At 34.4% G+C, this 20,948-nt stretch overlaps 1 protein-coding gene across 2 annotated transcripts in view; it reads left to right on the plus strand.

Moving 5' to 3' along the window:
* Positions 1-20,948, plus strand: part of LOC140440767 (kinesin-like protein Klp10A) — a 41,105-nt gene that overhangs the window by 15,201 nt on the left and 4,956 nt on the right. For both annotated transcript variants that reach the window (XM_072531136.1, XM_072531135.1), the window contains exons 5-8: positions 940-1,249; positions 4,968-5,200; positions 9,600-9,819; positions 16,712-16,926. In XM_072531136.1, the coding sequence (XP_072387237.1) occupies positions 940-1,249; positions 4,968-5,200; positions 9,600-9,819; positions 16,712-16,926 (978 nt within the window). The remainder of the gene's footprint in view (positions 1-939; positions 1,250-4,967; positions 5,201-9,599; positions 9,820-16,711; positions 16,927-20,948) is intronic.

A 20,948-nucleotide genomic window follows, 5' to 3' on the forward strand; every position in this document is an offset into this window, starting at 1 on the left:
AACTCTATGGCTGTATTTTTGCTTCTACCTTGAAACAAAAAGGTGACACAACATAACAACTAGTAAAGTAGCCACTAGATGACACTGCTAGAAAATATTTAATTTATTTATCTATATCCAACAGTCTCTCACTTTCTTACACAATTTTAACTAAATCAATCTCTTTCAAAAACTCGTTGTTTTTTACAGGGCTCAAGCTTTTTGTTAAGAGATCAGCTGGCATTTTAGCTGTGTCTAAGTGTTCCAGCTTGATCAAACCTTTGTTTACAGCTTCTTTGACAAAATGATATCGGATATCCATTCGGATATCAATGTGTTTCGTTTTTCTATTCAGTACAGAATTATTGCTAATTTCTGAGCTCCCATATTATCATTATATAGTATAATGATTTTATCAATACCCAACATCTTATACAACAATTTAAAACAAAAATAACCTTTTAGCAGCTTCCGATATAGCTATATACTCAGTTTTTGTGCTTGACAGAGAAATACTATTCTGTTTTTTGCTTTCACAGACAATAAGTCCACCAGAAAACTGATAATAGACACACAGTTTTATTTGTTCATCAAATCTCCATTTTTGTTCCACAACTCTATAATTTATCAACAGGTTATGTGAGGTATTGTGAGTCGCAACCACGACCTATCTCATTTGTAAGTATATTGAAGTTTGCAATGAAGCGAATGTCTACCATATGTCTTTCTTTTGGCCAAAATGTCACTTTAACCCCAAGTTTGGCTAGCTAGCACTGGAAGCCCAATATCACAGTCTTCATTATTTACTTTATTGCTTTTATATCTCGGAATACTTTTTCTTGATATCTGAGCTTTAACACGCCAGGACACGTAATTTGAGACTACGACCTGAAAAATTAGAAAACATTGTTAATTAACCATTACAAAATAAAAAAATAATAAAGCAGTTTTTCTTTGTAGGTGTGTGTGAGGAAACGGCCGGTTAATGAAAAGGAATTATCCAGAAGAGAGGTCGATGTAATATCAGTTCCTACAAAAAATCAACTCGTTGTTCACGAACCCAAACACAAAGTGGACTTAACGAAATATGTAGATAATCAACATTTTAGGTTTGATTATGTATTTGACGAAAATTGTGGCAATAACTTGGTGTATAAATTCACTGCGAGACCTCTGGTAAAGACTATTTTTGAAGGGGGTATGGCAACTTGTTTTGCCTATGGACAGACAGGATCTGGAAAGACACATACTATGGGTGGCGAATTTAAAGGTATGTTTTATAATTCTATAAGATATTCCTATTTAATTAAGTAATTTATATCTAAAGTAAAAGGATATTATAAGTCATGGAAACTTATAACGGAAAGTAAAACCAGAAATGGATAAAGTTGGTAAGATAGAGGATAATTGAATGACAAAACATCATCACTTCTGCTATAGCTCTGAAGTAGAGCTTTGACTTCCTTAAGTCTTTTTTGTCATTTAGTTCTGTCAGGTTTTTGTCGTGACTTTTTTAAAGCAAGTTTTAAACAGGAGATAATACAAAAACCTGCAGGCGAACTTATAATCAGGTACCGTACCACAATAAACTTAAATTAATGCCACTAAATTAGTTTATTCACATTAAACAAACAAATTAAACAAGTTTTAATCTAAACACCTACAAAAAACAAAAAAATCTGAGTATCCGATTAATTTTGCACCCCAGTGTAGAATATCTTTTTTGTTATTGTTCGCAAAATACTTATTTCTACATATTCAGAAAGCGTATATTTTTTTACGAATTTAAAAAGAAAAAAAATAACCTGGGTTAATTAGGACTACAGTTTGCCAATTTTTTTTAATTAACAGCTTGTTTGTGTACAAAAATTAAGGGATGCAATTTACGTCGGATAGAAGGAGAAATCCCCAACAATGGAAGAAAAATATAATCTGCCCTATTCATAAAAAAGGAGACAAACTATTGTGTCAGAATTACAGAGGCATCTCTTTACTTTGTTCGGGATACAAAATACTCACAAACATCATTAATCGAAGACTCCAACCTCTCATGGAAAAAATCATCGGGGAATATCAAGCAGGATTTGGGCAAAATAGATCTACAATTGACCACTATTTACAGTTAAACAAATACTAGCCAAAGCATGGGAATATGACATGGACGTTTACAATCTCTTTGTAGATTTTAAACAAGCCTATGATTCAATAGATAGAACAATTCTACCTATTATATTGGAAGAATTTGGCATACCATCAAAATTAATACGACTAGTGCAAATGACAATGACAGAAACAGAAGCACAGGTATGTATTCAGGGATAGATCACGTTTACGATAACGCAAGGGCTAAAACAAGGCGACGGACTGGCTCCAACGCTCTTTAATCTTGTTCTTGAATATGTAATTAGACGGTTGACGGTGAGCGGAAATAACATACTTACAAACAAATTTACCCAATTAGTAACATACGCAGATGATATAAACATAATGAGCAGAACAGTGAATGCAGCGGAAGAAACCTACGTTGAGTTGAAAGAGGGTGCAAAAGTAGTAGGGCTAGCAATAAATACAAATACAACAAAACTGCTCATACAAACCAGATCAAATAGACCGGCGCAACAACACTTTATTGACGATATAGAACATGTGAATAGATTCACATACCTAGGAATGGATCTGGTCGCAAGCCATGAAGAAGAACCGGAAATAAATAGAAGGCTTTTGCTGGCAAATGAAGCCTATTTCGCGATGGGCCACATATTCAAATCGCGAGACATACACCGGAAAACAAAACTCCGGGTCTATAAAACAATAATCAGGCCCATAGTTATGGTTGTGAAACATGGGTGGTGACACAGAAATCTGCCAATGTATTAGATGTGTTTGAAAGAAAAATATTACGTAGGATACTGGGCCCAATAAGTGAAAACAACAACTGGCGAATTAGGTATAATAGAGAAATATACGAGCAATATAGCAAACCAACTCTAGCGCAATACACTAAACTGCAGAGATTACGGTGGACAGGGCACGTGGTCTGCATGCATGAGAATAGAATCGCCAGAAAATTACTAAATGCAAGAATGCAGGGAAAAAGACCTGTTGGAAGACCTAAAAAGAGATGGGAAGACGAAGTCGATGAGGATGCCAGGAACTGCCTGGGAACGCGTTCATGGAAAAGAACAACGGTAAATCGAAATTATTGGGGAAGCTTGTTGAAGGAGGTCATGGCCCGATTTGGGCTGTAGTGCCATTGGATGGATGGACTGCAGTTCGATTTCCGACGAGAAGAAGTTTTTTAAATCACTATAATGAAATATAATGATATTTAAAATGAGGCAATTAAACATAAATACAAGTTAATAATGAAAATGTAAATTGTGAATAAATTCTATACTACATATATTTAACAAATTATAAAAATTACTAAAATCAATAAACAAAATTTTTAAAGAAAAAAATTAAGATTTTTAAATTTTTAAGATCTTAAATGTGCGGTGTTATTATAAAAAAATATTAAAAATTCAGTAATCTTCTTATTATATTGCCTATCCGTTTCAGATGTTGGTGACCATCATGGCAATTTGTATTTTGCAAACTGCTGCTCTGAAAAGATTTGTGGTTGTTGTGCTAAACCACGTACGTAGATTTTTCAGCCAAATAATCCTTCGTCTTCCTGGTCCGCGTTTTCCTTTTACTTTTCCTTGCAGCAATTAATTATTGCAGCAATCCATATCTTTCGCTGTTCCTCATGATGTGACCGAGGTATTCGATTTTGGCTGTTTTTATTGTGGATAACAGCTCTTTTCCTTTTTGTATTCTTAATATAACGTCCTGGTTAGTAACGTTGTCGGTATATAATATCTTCAGGATTCGACGATATAGCAACATTTCGAAAGCCTTGATTTTCTTGCAGGTAGTGTCTGTGAGAGTCCACGACTCAACTCCGTACAACAGTATAGGAAAGATGTAACATAGTAGTAACCTGATTTTTATGGGTACTGATAAATCATGGTATTTGAATAGCTTAGCCATTCTTTAAGATGCAGATCTCGCTTTCTCTATCATACATTTTATTTCTAGAGGATGGTCCCAATTTTCATTGACGTTCGTACAAAGGTAGGTGTATATATTTACTCTTTTTATTGGTTGACTATTCACACTAATTCTTTCAATTTTCTGTTCTTTCTTAGAGATCATCATACAATTTGTTTTTTTTATGTTCAGTGAAAGTCCATATCTCTGACTCACTTCTGTGATTCTATTAATTATCTCCTCTAGTTCTTCTTAAAAGATTTCCTCAGAGTACATGTTAAACAGCAAGGGTGATAGTATAGATCCCTGTCGGACCACACGTTTGATTTTAATATCATCGGATTCTCCTGCCTTTGTACTGATAGAAGATGTTTGATTTCAGTAAAGATTGTTAATAATTCTTAGATCATAGTTGTTTATTCCAATATAATCTAATATCTCCATCAGCTTGTCTTGTTTTACTGTATCGAACACTTTATGGTAATCAATACAACATGCATAAATATCGCAATTCATATCCCTACATCGTTGAAATAGCACTTGTATGCTAAAGAGAGCCGCTCTCGTACCCATTGCGTTCCGAAAACCAAACTGTGTACGGATGATGTACAGCCATGATCTTGGTATTACTCCGTTTAAATATATGTTATTGAATATTTTTGTTAGTCGTTGAGTACCATAGGTGTTAAATAGCTTTATGAGTTCAGCATATGCATTGTCAGGTCCAGGAGCTTTGCCATCTTTTAGTTGTGACCACTTCATCTGATATGATTGGTAAGTGGTCAATAATTCAGTAATAAGCAGACATAAAATTTTATTAACCCAGATATAGTAATAATGCGCTATAAGAAGTATTCACTTCTATCGGTACTCCCCAAATGCCACGCGTCTTTTTTTTTTGTTACAATATTTTTATTATATGTATGTTTATTGTTAAACTTAATGTGTTTTAGGAAAACTGCAAAATTTTAGAAGTGGAATCTATGGATTAGTAGCTCAAGATGTATTTAAGTATTTAAAAAAGCCAAAATATGCTAAGCTGAACTTTACAGTTTCGGCTAGTTTTTTCGAAATCTACGGAAAATTGGTGTTTGATCTTCTGTCTAAAAAGAACAGATTGCGTGTTTTAGAAGACGCAAAACAGCAAGTGCAAGTAGTTGGATTAACTGAAAAAGTTGTTACTAAGGTGAGTGACCATTTCATATTTTGCAATTGAACGTGGTATTCAGCATAATTTTGCAATAAATGTAAGTCTAGGCATAGTTGGACATTGTATAATTGAAACATTTTTATTTAAAAAAATTCATTGATAAAAGGTATACGAGTATTAATATAAAAAGCCTATCTGGCTAGATCACAGAACGTTAGATCGCAGTATTTCATCATCAGTGCTATCTGGATTTGCATGTCTGAAGCCACTAATATAGGGGTATCCAAACCATATGGGCATCCAGATAGCACTGACGATGGAATAGTTATTGCTGTGACCTAGTCCGATAGGGTTTTTATATTAATATCTTTTATAAAAAAAAAATTAAACAAAAATTTTTATGATTCGTAGTATACAGCCAACTACAGGAATTCAGTTTCCTTGTGGATTGTAGAATTGGTTTTAATATTTTACCAAAAAAATTATCTGAAACTATTTTAGATGTTTCTTAAAGAATTATTAGATGAAGATTACTGGAAATTGTCTTATTAAATATTAAACAACACATATTTTGACCGATTTGTTTTCAAAAATACATTTTTCCATGAGACAACAGTGCAAAACGTCTTTGAAAGTATATATATATATATATATATATATATATATATATATATATATATATATAAATTCGTCCGGATAAATTTCCGCGGTCAGATGAATGAAAATTACTTAGTTCTCGGGAAGAACCGCGTTGAGAATTTATTACTCGACGTTTCGGCACCCATTTTGGAGCCATTATCAAGAGTGATACGATTCGGTTCGAGTTCGGGGTCTCAATCTGCCTACTCCTCAGTGTCGAGTGACAACTGGTCTTACCCTGTGTGGCTGCTTTTATACTCGCTGTATGCGCGGGAACGGTATGCGCTGACGTGGTCTGAACTGACGTGGCCTGAGCGGTGTGGGCGGGAGGTCGCTGAAGCAGGGGTCTCCATGTTGCCGGCAATCGTTTCGCGTCATCGCGCGTGTTCAAGCTGTTAGGCCGTTTTTTGATTTCGATAGCTTCACGAATGATTCTCGATTTTAAGGAGCGGATGGGAGCGATGGCTTTTGCTTTTTCGAAATCTATTTTGTGGCCTGTTTGAATATGATGTTGGGCTAGGGCTGAAGTAGTATCGGAATGTTTGACAGATATAGAATGTTCGTAAATACGGTTATGGATTCGTCGGTTTGTCGGTCCGATGTATGTACGTGGGCAACTGGAACAGGGTATCTCGTATTCACCTCTACGGGGAGGAATTTTTCATTCTTACTAAATCTTTTTCTAATCTTCTAATACGCAAATACCGTCTTCTCTGTGACCTTGCTTTTCTTAAATCGTGTTAAGACCATCAAGTAATTCCAAAATCTCTTCAAGTTAAACATCATACTAAATCTTCATCAATTTCCAAAATTCTTAGAGCAACTTGTTTTTCGCTTCTTCGAAATTCAATTCATTCCACCCGACGCAACTTAGATACAACAAATTCCCAACTTCTTAAAATTTACAATGACATCCACTCTTTCAATATCCATCCAATATTATGGGACACTTTCGATCGTCTTTCTCACCAAAAAGCCCAACACATTTGTGACAACAAAACCCAAACCCAGAAACGTAAACTGGACCAACTTATCTCTCAACAAAATCCAAAGCCCATTTTGAATCAACAACCTTCTACTGTTGTCCACAATTTCTCAGATATCCACATATCCGATTCAGCTACCAAAGCTCTATCAAAAGGCTTCAATTTTTCTGTCACACCTCTTTCAATCCCAACTGAGAAAATCATTTGTCAAACTGAAGAAGCTATTTCTCATCTTCCTTCCGACCAAGCCGAAGTCACCAGACAAGATGTCGCCAGAATTCTCCGTACTTCCAAACCCCCACCGTCAAATATCAGTCTTTCAGAAAGACGCGCTCTCAAAGAACTTTATGACAACCCTGACATTGTCATTCTTCCGGCCGACAAAGGTAATCCCACCGTCATTCTTAACTCTTCTAATTATTTCGACAAAATGTTCGAACTTCTCAATTCCACAGAATACAAACGCGTCCCAAACGATCCCACCACCTATCTGGAAAAAACGACCAAATCCATCATAAACAAGTCTACTCTACCTTCAGACATCAAAAAATCTCTTATACTCAGAGAAAAATCATCCCGAATTCCAAAGATATACGGCCTTCCAAAAATCCATAAGCCCAATGTTCCCCTAAGACCCATCGTCAGTGCATACAACTGCCCCACTCAGAAATTGGCAAAACATTCGCTTTATCCTTACAACCATTAGCCGAGAAAGCTCGTCTTTTGTCAAAAACTCTTTTCATTTTATTGATCTTCTGAAAAATATTTCTATTTCACCCTCAGATATACTAGTTAGTTTTGACATTGTTTCTTTGTTCACCAACATTCCCATCGATGAAACCATTTCCATCTTGGACTCTAAACATCAAATCCCACAAGACACACTATCTCTTATAAAACACTGCATGTCTAATACATACTTTTCATTCCAAAATCATTTCTATCGTCTAATCAAAGGTGCCCCAATGGGATCTCCCCTCTCTCCCGTAATAGCTGATATTTTCATGGAACATTTCGAAACAGCAGCCCTGTCGTCATCAAATCTCAAACCCACCTGCTGGTTACGGTATGTTGATGACACTTTTGTCATTTGGCCTCATGGTAAAGACACGTTAGATCTCTTCCTCTCCCACCTGAATGGAATACATCCTAGTATTCAATTCACGATGGAAGTTAAGTCTGAAGCGTCTTTGCCATTCCTTGATGTTCTTAATCAGAAAAACTTACCTCACAGTTTTTCCTATTCCGTGTACCGGAAACCCACTCATACAAACCGATATCTTAATGCCCAGTCACATCATCACCTCGCCCAACTCAATTCAGTTGTTAACACTCTCATTTCTCGTTCCATAAGACTTAGCGACAACAATCATAGGTCATCCGAAATTAATTCAATAAGGCAAACACTCTTACAAAACGGCTACCACAAAACCCAAATCAATAAGAGCATTCAAAAACATCTAAACCCCATTCCATCCAAAAAAGAAACCTTGCCGCCGGATCAACCCAAAATCTTTCTACCTTTTATTAAAGGTGTCACTGATAAGATCAGTAGAACTCTTCTTCCTCTAAATATCAAAACCATCTTCACTACTCACTCCAAGCTGTCCAATCTCGTCAGATCCGTAAAAGACCAAATCCCTAATGAAACCCATGGTGTCTACGAGATACCCTGTACCAGTTGCCCACGTACATACATCGGACAGACAAACCGACGAATCCATAACCGTATTTACGAACATTCTATATCTGTCAAACATTCCGATACTACTTCAGCCCTAGCCCAACATCATATTCAAACAGGCCACAAAATAGATTTCGAAAAAGTAAAAACCATCGCTCCCATCCGCTCCTTAAAATCGAGAATCATTCGTGAAGCTATCGAAATCGAAAAACGGCCTAACAGCTTGAACACGCGCGATGACGCGAAACGATTGCCGGCAACATGGCGACCCCTGCTTCAGCGACCTCCCGCCCACACTGCTCAGGCCACGTCAGTTCAGACCACGTCAGCGCATACCGTTCCCGCGCATACAGCGAGTATAAAAGCAGCCACAGAGGATAAGACCGGTTGTCACTCGACACTGAGGAGTAGGCAGATTGAGACCTCAGTGCCGAGAGACAGTTCTTGCAATATAGAACACGATACTGGTACGTCTCGAGTGAGGGGAGTAGGCAGATTAAGACCCCGAACTCGAACCGAACCGTATCACTCTTGATAATGGCTCCAAAATGGGTGCCGAAACGTCGAGTAATAAATTCTCAACGCGGTTCTTCCCGAGAACTATTTAAATTTCATATATTATTATACGGTATTATTTTTATACGAAAATAAGTTATATGTAAAATGTATCAATTAATATCAATATTGTGTGTGTATGCAATCAAATTAGGGTACCTGTGCTGTTGAACTAACACTTTTGCTTCTTACACAGTGCACTGGGGGAACTCAGGGGGCAGAATCTTCTTACAGTTGCGTAGTTAAGTTTACACAAAAAACTGGTATGTTTATCGCGCTGATCTATACATTATACAAGACTGATGTGCGTTTAGTCTATAATTCGCTTCCCTTAAGTCTCATAGGGGCGTTGCGTACAGGGCCGTATCATGGTCACGTATATAAGACATACACAAACGTCAGTAAAAGAATTAAATATAAAATAAAATAATAAGAAATACTTAATAAAATAAGAATATGTGTGGAGGGACGTAACACTCATTTTATCTTCAAAATTATCAAAAAATAATATTAGTAAAATATTCCCCAGTTATCAATACTATTGTTTTCATAATTAGTATTTTGATTTTAGGTAGAACATGTATTAGATCTTATCCAGAGAGGAAGTTTGGAACGAACTTCCGGCCAAACTTCAGCTAATTCAAATTCCTCAAGATCACATGCTGTTTTTCAAATAATTTTAAGAAGAAACGGTTCAAAAAGTGCCGAAGGAAAATTCTCTCTTATAGATTTAGCTGGAAATGAACGAGGTGCCGACAACAATAAATCAAATCGACAAACACAAATAGAAGGTATGTATAATATATCAAATAGGGTTAATATTCTATATCGAAAAAGGTCAGTTACTTGTTAATCCTATTGAAGTACCTGATATTGACATTTTATAGAGAAGTGAAAAAAAAAAAGAAATAATTGAAAGATGCCAAGAAATTGAGGCTTTGTTGTCAAAGTGTGATAGTCACAATGTACATAGGAAAGTTAAAAAACTCTCAGGTGGACTAAGACAAAGACAGAAAGGAATTATAACTGATTCTGATGGAACAAACATAGTAAAATAAGAACGTGGAAGAATAGCTACAGAAACTATTTGAAGACCAAAGAGATAACACATTTGAGGTAGAAGAGGACGTAAATGATGGACAAAGAATATTCCAACAGAAAGTTTATTCTTCAATAACATAGCTAAAGGATGGCAAAGTAGCCATACATTGGAGACTGACTTTATAAAATCTTTAAGAGGACGCAAATCACAGTATTCTCTCAAAGAGGCAGAACAATTGTATTTATTTGAAGACCTTAATTTGTACAAAATGAGCAAGATGTATAACGACTCATTCCCTGAATTAACTACATTTCGATCAATCTCGAATCAAACAATGAATTCAACATATCTTTTAGATTTCCCTGAAAAGATACGTGTAGTACATGTGATATAAGTCTCGGAAAGCTGGGCTCGGAAAGCTCCAGAAAAATTGATACGAGAAAAAGAACCTGGAAACAGAATACAAACTTCACCTTGCAAAAGCTCAACAATTTTATTCAGTTAAAATGAAATTTAAGACAATTAGTGGAAATAAAGACACTGTAGCAGCTATTACTATGGATTTCCAAAAAAATCTTCCGGCTTCTAATGTCACTACCAATTATGTCTATTACAGAAGACAACTGAGTTTCTACAGCTTCAATATTCACATTCTCTCCAATGGAGATGCAGAGTTCTACACATACGATGAAACAGTTACTCGTAATGGTCAAATGAAATATGTTGTATGCTCAACAGTTTTGTGGAAAAATGTTTGCCTAACAAAATTCATCAATTACAAATCTTTTGCGATTTTTGAGGACAAAATTAAATCATACTGTCATTCGCTTCCTCTATAATCTCGTGACATCGTTTCGACAGCATTGAAGTATTTTTTCCTAATCGAGGGCACTCATATCTTGAGTGCGATAAAAACATGAGCTAAGTTGAGTGGAGGGTGGTTACCAATGACAGCAGAAAAGACCTTCACCATTCGCTGTGATTGACTGTAATAAAGGTCTTTTTAATGCCTGGATCAATTACTTGGCACCCATTTACCAAAAGAAATGCCCTTTCTCTACCAGGCCAATGCGTCAATGTTTAAAAATCGAAGCCGTTCATATAACAAAAGTTTTTTATCGAAACACATTGAACGAAGATGTTATGTGGAAATTACCAAAAACAGGTAAATACAAAGGAAAATCTGCTCCATCAAGAGAAAATCTTGAAAACCTTTACAAAGACCCAATCCCGATTTCTCAACCCAAGTTCAGTGGCCTGCAACATCCTATACGATTTTTGATTAACCCAGATGCCAGGACTTTTTATGATACCTACATCTCAAGCCAATGATAAAAAATACCTCTACCTGGATTATCTTCTAGATGAAGAAAATTGAACGGATATTTTTTGTTTGTAAAATGTTTTTAAAAATGCATAACCATCATTTAACATGTCAAATAAACCTGTTTTTTGTCCAAAATTGCTCATTTTGAATACTTCTATTCACCATAAAACTCTACAAACTTTATTGAAGTACATGTGTACACCTTTTAGAGTAAAGATATTACCAAAGAATTAGTTTTTGAACTATAGTTAGGTAGTTATTGAATATGTAACTTTGTTTTTCATTTTATTAAAAATGCTTCCGGATAGGGATTCATCGTTCTTCCCCCTGAACCTTTATATTCCATAGCGGACGCCCCTATTAATACAATGCCAGTATAGAAGCTTCACTTCAAAAATTGTTTCACTACTGGTTAATTCCACAAATAACGGAAAAAACTAAACAAGTACTTAAATATCTATCTTTAGCATAGACTAAGCAACGCCACGTTTCCTACTGACAAAACTCCTTTCTGCCCGTGATTTCTCAGTGACAAAATTATGACAGATCCGTCACGAAGGTGTCTGGTAATTCTATTGTTGTCAGTTTGACAAACGTCATTGAGACGTAATCAATTTTGGACAGATATAATGAATCCAGACGAAAAATCAAGATTTGGATGCCAATCAAGTGGAGAAATCAAAATATTGGTTTCGGAAAAAGTCCCATTGAAGACGCAGAGGTTCAGAAGCTCTATTTGGACCCAATTTTCGGAGTTCCTACGGTTGAAAAATTTTACGCTTGAAAGATGTACTACCATAACGGAACTAGCAAAAATTCTCGAGGAGTATGACTTGAAAAAAGGCAATAGCGAAGACTATAAAGAGCCGTCTGTAGAGTCAATGTGGAATACTACAGCAAAAATGGCGCAAAAAAATATTTTACAGAGTAAACATAAAAATCGACTCTTTCACAGATATATCTTTCAAATGTACAAGATTGGCCAGAGATACCAAGCGGAGGCAGCTTCAAAGTGTTCTCAAGAAAAGAAAAAACTCAGTTCAAAAGCATTATCCACTGAAGAACTATTAAAAATCATCCAAAGCTACGACGAGGAAACCCCCGATGAAGCACAAAAAAGTTTCTCACCTTATCTCATTTGAACTTGCTTGGAGAGCCAATGAGGCCGTAAACTGCAAAATTCACTTTTTTCCAGAAGGAATTTGATGTTATGGGAGAATTTACGGGCCGAATTAAATACAACAGCATTTTTCAACAAATCAAGGCGGTTCAAAAAGTTTGGCAAGCAGCAAATGGTTGGTAAGAAATTCATCAAACGAAAATTTGTGCCCAGTTAGATGATTTTTGAAATCAGACAGACTCTTTCTTACCATTCACACCAACTGGAAGGATAGATCTTGGTTCAAAAACTGTCCACTTGGAATCAACACCGTATCTAAGTGGACAAAAATGTCAGCTGAAAAAATTGGAATAGACACAAAAAAACATAAAATAACAAACCATTTTTATCGATCTTCAGCTGTCTCAGCCTTGTTCAAGCAAGGTGTTTTAAACAGGAGTTAAAAATTAACGGGTCACTCAAATGCAAGCTCTCTAAAACCATATCTGCAGCTGAATTCCAGTCACCACCAGAAGTTGATCGAAAATCTCAGAACAATAAATGAAGCTGTGAAGCTTGAATGCTACAGTTCAATAATACACAAAATCATTAGATCAAAAATCATCATCAAAGATTATGTTTCGTTGTTATGGTGCATTAATTTCAGAACTTCAGAATTGAAGCTGGACCTTCGAGTTCCCAAATGATACAGGTGAATAATATACACAATCATGCTTTGGTAGAAAAGAATGGGCAAACTAATATAGCATATAATAATTGTACATTTAATATTGTTAACAAATAGGTAGATACCTAAATAAAGATTATGTTTCGTTGATATGGTACATTAATTGTATCGTTTTATTCAAGTTTTTTGCCTTTTGGCAATTTTCGCTTATGAAACTGACATCTCGTGATTTAACTGTTAAAATTTAATTCGCGAAAATTGCCAGGCAACAAACTTTCATACTAGTCTTAAATATTGCCGGCAAAATTTTCTCTCTTATGATATTATACAGGGTGAGTCATGAGGAACTTTACATACTTCTACCATATGTAGAGTCCCTCAGGGAGCATATCATGTGGCCACTAAAAAATGTCAACTCCTCTTCTTTATTAATTAACAGGGTGATTTGTGTAATTGACCATTTATTTCATTTTACTGTAGTGTTTATACGGCTCATTTGATTTTTTTAATTTTTGCATGATACAGTACACTACTGGACTGGCTTTGGAAAAATTAATTTTGGAATTCGTATTAAATATTACACCCTGTATAAATTTTTTTTAAAATGCAATAAGTGATTTTCAAACTACATAAATAGCCAATGAAAACGACATATTATGCGACAATGTTGTCGCACTTTTATTAAATTTTTAGTGAACGATCAAATCTTACCAAAAATAGGACAACCATAATGAAGTATCAAATTATAAGGTTTTAATTTAAACAAATGTTATAAATTTCAAACATTTTAATTAAAATGAGTTCCTACAACATAATCTAATACGTAGAAAATTAACATCTTTACTGTCACTTTGTATTATCTCTATGATAGAATCAATTGATTTTCAATTTTAAATTTTTACTCATAGATCGTATTGGGGCATTATTTTCGATAAATAATAAATTAAATTGATTAAAAAGTCAAACCTCTTGTATGTGTTAGTTTTTGTTGATTGTAAATGATTAAAATTTTATGTCAAATAATAATACATTGCATCAACTGTACTAAATAAAAATAAATCTAAAAAAGTTTAAAATGAAGGTTGGCGTTGACGGTTTGACGTTTCTTGATATTTTATACCCATTGTCATTATTGTCATTATCAATAATTGTTATTTATGTGTACAAGAATACATATTTCTTCTGTCATATCTACGTTAAGTACATTGTGTTAGTTTTGGTAGAGCTTTTGTTACTTTCGTTCAAAATGCCACATCAGTTTTCGACCACAGAATATGCAGACATAATATTTGTTTATGGATTATGTAATGGGAATGGTAGGGCTGCTAGAAGAGAATATCGCAGGAGATTTCCTAATCGTCGAACTCCCAGTCATCCAACATTTGGGTCAGTTTTTAATTATTTGCGAGAAAATGGCACTTTTCCTAGTGGAACAACAGAGCGACATGTAGATGAAGCGCAGGAAGATGACATTATGGACGCCGTTACTATGAACCCTACAATAAGCACTAGACAAGTAAGTCGAGAACTCAATGTTACTCAATCAAAAGTAAGTAGAGTCTTACAAAAAAATAATCTATACCCATATCACATTCAAATGGTTCAGCGACTACATGCTGGAGATGAGATCGATAGGTTGAAATTTTGTAGATGGATTAACAATAATCGACCAACGCTATACAGGACACTATTTACAGATGAAGCCCAATTTACCAGAGACGGGATAAATAATTCACGAAATTCACATGTGTGGGCAGAAGAAAATCCCCATGCTATTCGAGAACGTCGTTCTCAGTTAAGGTTTTCGGTTAACGTGTGGATTAGTGTCATAAATAACCAATTAGTAGGTCCTCACTTTTTTGATGGTCCTTTAACAGGGCAGGTCTATTTGAACTTTCTACAAAATATTTTGCCGAATTTGCTTGTAAACGCGAACGTTGCTATCCGAGGGAAGTATTTTAAGCATGATGGAGCACCCCCACACTTTTTACTGGCAGTGAGACAACATATCAATATTGTTTATGGCAACAGGTGGATAGGACGTGCAGGTCCTATTTCGTGGCCTTCAAGATCCCCTGATTTCAATCCCGTTGATTACCATATTTGGGGACGATTGAAGCAACTAGTTTACGCAGTGAATATTAATAACCGACAACAATTAATTGAGAGAATTATACATTGTTGTAATACTATTAGAAACGATCCCCAGAGTATCCGTAATTCAATACGTCAATTAACAATTCGGCAACAAAAATGTGTACAGGCTGCAGGGTTCCATTTCGAAAATCTATTTTGAATTATTTTTATTTTGTTACCATTATTGTAACTTTTCCAGTTCTAATTTATGGGTTTATCATAACTATATACATATTTTTAGTTTTTTTAAAATTGTTCTTCGTTATTGTGAGTAGTTACTGTTTTTTGTTGTGCAGTGACTCAGTTTATCATTTCAATTAAAATGTTTGAAATTTATAATATTTGTTTAAATTAATTACTTTATAATTTGATACTTCATTAAGGTTGTTCTATTTTTGGTAAGATTTGATCGTTCACTAAAAATTTAATAAAAGTGCGACAACATTGTCGCATATGTCGTTTTCATTGGCTATTTATGTAGTTTGAAAATCACTTATTGCATTTAAAAAAAAAATATATACAGGGTGTAATATTTAATACGAATCCCTAAATTAATTTTTCCAAAGCCAGTCCTGCAATTTTTTAGTTTAGCTAATACCAGTTGAATGCTTGATAGTAGTGTACTGTATCATGCAAAAATTAAAAAAATCAAATGAGCCGTATAAACACTACAGTAAAATGAAATAAATGGTCAATTACACAAATGACCCTGTTAATTAATAAAGAAGAGGAGTTGACATTTTTTAGTGGCCACATGATATGCTCCCTGAGGGACTCTACATATGGTAGAAGTATGTAAAGTTCCTCATGACTCACCCTGTATAGGAATAGATCAATAATTTGTCCAATGTGGTACTTACTCCGAATATATAGCATATAATAATTGTACATTTAATATTGTTAACAAATAGGTAGATACCTAAATAAAGATTATGTTTCGTTGATATGGTACATTAATTATATCGTTTTATTCAAGTTTTTTGCCTTTTGGCAATTTTCGCTTATGAAACTGACATCTCGTGATTTAACTGTTAAAATTTAATTCGCGAAAACTGCCAGGCAACAAACTTTCATACTAGTCTTAAATATTGCCGGCAAAATTTTCTCTCTTATGATATTAGGTATATAGGAATAGATCAATAATTTGTCCAATGTGGTACTTACTCCGAATCAGACAGTAAAATTTGTACATACAGAGTAGAAATGTAACGCTTAAATTTTACTCTAGAGTAAAAATTTAACGGAGTAAAACTTAAACATGATACCTGCCCCGAAAACCTACACTCATTGAATTGATATTTTTAGTCTAAATGATGCAAGATTACCTAATTAAAATATCAGATCGGAGGAAAAATGCAATTTAATGTCGTGGTTTTCTTTTTTATTTGTAGGAGCCGATATTAACAAAAGTTTATTGGCATTAAAAGAATGTATACGAGCTCTAGGAAGAAAAGGAGCTCATCTTCCATTCAGAGGTAGTAAGCTTACTCAAGTTTTAAGGGATTCTTTCATCGGAGAAAATTCTCGAACGTGCATGATAGCTCTAATATCACCTGGAAACTTTTCAGTAGACCATACTTTAAACACCTTAAGATATGCTGATAGGGTAATTATTCCTTATGTTTATGTGGCGGATAGTCAAGGCACCGAACACCGAGTTGTTCGGTGGTCAAGGTGACAAAGAAATTATATACATAATAAGTGCATATATTAATACAAACATAAGTTACTTTTTGTTTATTTACAAGTAACTTTTTGTTCTTCGTCTTTATTCGTTGTTATAATTTTCTCGCGAAGTCACGTTGCTTTTTTCTATAGCGGTCCTGAAATATAAGCTGAAACAGTATTTAAAGTATTTTCTCAATAAGAATCAGTATTAAAACAATAATATATTATTATAGATCCAATGATTATTTGCACATGCGTCATCATTTTATTTATATGATTTAAATCAAAACGTGTGGTTCAAACATAAAACGTCGATAGCCCAGCAAATAAAAAAAAAAGAGTCATCACGTGATCATCTACGTTTATTTTATCGTTTAGCTCTCGCTTATGACTTTTACCAATAAGCGTGTCAGTAGCGGAGAAGGATGCATATATGGTCAGTATATATTTAGTTTTCTCAGAGTTATAAGTACAAGAGCTTCTCAGAGTTACATTGTGTGTTAAAGTATACAGGTGCCTTTGTGTTTAACGATATAATGCTTTTATTAAATATTGTTTAAATAAATAAAAATCGAAGAAGCAAGTGCTAGCAGGGAAAAAATAGTGTCTCTTTTATCTATCTGTTTGATTTAATGGTATAATTGGTATATCAGGGTTCGCCTCCTTCAAGTAAATGTTCTGTTCATCTTCTTAGTTTTTCTTACTGTTCTGTCAATAAATTACGCTACTTATCTTCTCACATCTTCTGTTTGAATTCTTTTCTGTTTTTGTTCTGGTAAAAATTTTTTACCTCTGTTGGCTTACTTAATTCTTGTAGTTGTTTAAGTTCTCTGTTCATATTTTCTCTCTTCTTTCTTCGGTGATTTTTTTCTTCTTTACTTAGTTATTAATATCATCCTCTGCTTGTCGGGTTCTGTGCCCCTGTTGCATCAGTATATATGATCTGTTTTTTTCTGTTATAATCTGACAATCTTCGTCAAACCAGTCATTCGTTCTTATTCTTATTTGTTTACTTTTCATGCCAGTAATTCTTCAGCTGCTTCTTTCATGACGTTTCTGCACCCTTCTTATTCTTCATTTATGTTTGCATGCTTTAGTCTGTTTTCTAGTTTGATGTTTATATTTCGTTTATATTCTCTACTTTTGTTCGTATCTTTAAGTTCTTTTACATTGTATCATTCATGTTTAGAACAAATTTTGCTTTTTATGTTTAAAATTTTGACCCTTGGACTCTTGGACATTTATTATATTCGACTGGTGTCTTAAGTCTACAGTAACATGATTTATCATATTTACTGTAAGCCCGTCTGGTGATTTCAGGTGACTTTGTGTATATCGTTTCGAGCGAAGTTAAAATTATACAATCGATTCCAAAAAAAAACTACTATCAAAAAGAAGACATTTTTGAAATCAGAGCATCAAAAATATTTAAAATTCGTTATTCCTGTTCCATACCATGCAAGTTAAACGTTTACTTTGTATTTCTGTTTGTCGGAATTTTCCTGTTTTTATTGATGCTTAAGGCTTCTTTGCCGCTGATTATCATTAACTTAACTGTTTCCTCATCTATTTTCATTTTTTGTTCTTCTATTTGTTATATCCATATATCCGTTAGTTTCTGCATTTTATTCTCGGAATCTGCCATTAGTACTGTGTAGTCCGCATACACTTATGACTCTATTGTTACCGTTTGTAATCTATGGTAACCTATTATTGTCTGTAGTTGGTTGGTTCTTACTTTAGTATTTCTTATAAACTCGTTCATTACTATTATGAACAGTAAAGAGCTGAAACCATTTTCTTATTTAATACTTCTCTTCCAATTAAATTCTTCCGATCTTTCCCCTATTATTTGTACTCTTCCTTTTACCTCTTTGTAAGTACTTTCTATAATTTTTATCAATGCATTTGTTACTATGAATGCTAATATTAGTTTCCCCCCGTGTCTATATTCCTTTCCATTCATCATCCACTCTCAAAAGTCCACCTCTTCCTCATGTTTTCAACCCCGTCGATCTTGCGTCACTCTCATCCAGTCTTCCTTATCTTCCCTTGGTCTCCATTCCAATAACCTATTTGTCCGTCTTTCCATTAGGATCCTGATGATATATATGTTGTCATTTGTATGTCTACCTGGTCTAAATGCCGCTTGTTCTTCTCCCAATTCCACGAAATGTTACTTAAAAATGAAATTGTACCTACCCTTAAAAACAAGTTTGGAGTCAATTTTAATGAGACATGGTTTCAGCAAGACGGAGCTCCAGATAATTTTGGTGTAAATGTTCAGCGTTATTTAGATCAGACATTTCCCGAACGATGAATTACGTAGTACAGAAACCTTCTCGTTCACCCGATTTGAATCCCAATGATTATTTTTAGTGAGGATACTTCCTCTTCTTCTTCTTTTTATGTAGAATGATTCTGTCTGTTTTTTAATGTGCCTCCAGTAAGTTGTTGTTCCATCGTTTTCGTGGTCTTCCTACTGATCGTCTTTCGACCGATCGATTTCTCTTGCACTTGCCTCATTTTAAATACAGCGTCAGTGCATGATCTTCACGAACTTAAACCTTGTTGTTCTTCTGCTAGTGTTATAATGGCATTCAGTTTATTTGTTATCACTTTGGTTGTTAATTTTACTGTTCTGTTTAATAAATTAATTTCTCTGTAATTTTCCGGGTCCGGTTTGTCTTCCTTTTTGAAGAGAGTTATTAGGATGCTTGATCTCCATTCTTGAGGAATTCTGTTTTGTTCTACTATTTTTTGGATTAGTTTTAATAGTTGTTTGGTCAGATCTGGTCCTTTAGCAAATAGGGATCCAAAGTAGTCTACCCATGTTTCCTTCTGAATGTGTTTCGTTTTTATTAGTCCGTTCATCTCTTTTCTTTGTCCTCTGGTCATGCTCTATATTTCTTTTTGTATTCCGTAGAAGTCGAGTTCCATCTGTTTTGAGAAGCTCTGCCACCGTTCCCTTTTATATGTATAACTAAAGTATTGAGGATCCTGAGAACACTTTAAAAGTAGAATTTATATAACACTACTATCATTTAGGATACTGTCAGATTAACAACGGAAAACATTATGAACACTTAATTAGGTAGACATTTAAATTAACAATGTAGTAAACTTTTAATTATGTCCAAATTAATTGCACATAGTTTGAATCAAAAAATTTATTGAGGGCGTTTCTAGGATTTTGTTGACCTGACCACATACAATCGAAAGTAGTATACCGTTGAACTGTTATTGAAGTGGAGATTTCAATAAAGGTGCAATATACAGGGTGTTGTATTTATCGCTGTCCGTAGGTGCCTTTAAAATTAAAAGTTTTAAGTATATCTTCTAAAGCCATATTAAAAAATTTATGGAGATACTGTGTCTTCTTGCTTAACCCCCATTTATCGGTAAATTTTCTGTTCTTTTTTTATAGATTTATTATCAGTTCAATATATCGTTTGCCGTTTTCTAGTGTGCTTTAAACCGCTCAGTGTTAACTGCTATCAAAAGCTTTCTCGAAGTTGACAAATGCTACAACAACGAGTATAATGTATTCATTTTTGATTTTTTCAAATAGAATTTTTTCTTAGAACGTACTCACTTGTACTAAACACTTTTCTGAAGTCACCTTGTTTCATCGAATTCTATCGTTAACGTATTTGTTAGTTTTTTTGTAATTTATAGATAACGTTAAGAAGGTCTGTAGTTTTTATGTCTAAAGAAAAGATGAATAACTTAAAAAATATGAAGTTTTGACCTATACCTTATACGTATAAATTTTTGCAAGAATTTTGTGCAGAATCTCAAAATGGATAATATATAGGGTGTTCCATTTAAAATAACTAAGTTGTTGTTTACTTCCGGTATATCCGGACGTGACATGTCTGTCAAAATATTTTTTTAAGTTCATCATAACTTTTAATCCTCACAAACCAATTTTCATAAATATCGTGTAAGTAGTTTTCG

This window comes from Diabrotica undecimpunctata, chromosome 5 (genome assembly GCF_040954645.1).
Source record: "Diabrotica undecimpunctata isolate CICGRU chromosome 5, icDiaUnde3, whole genome shotgun sequence".
NCBI classification, from domain to species: Eukaryota; Metazoa; Arthropoda; class Insecta; order Coleoptera; family Chrysomelidae; genus Diabrotica; species Diabrotica undecimpunctata.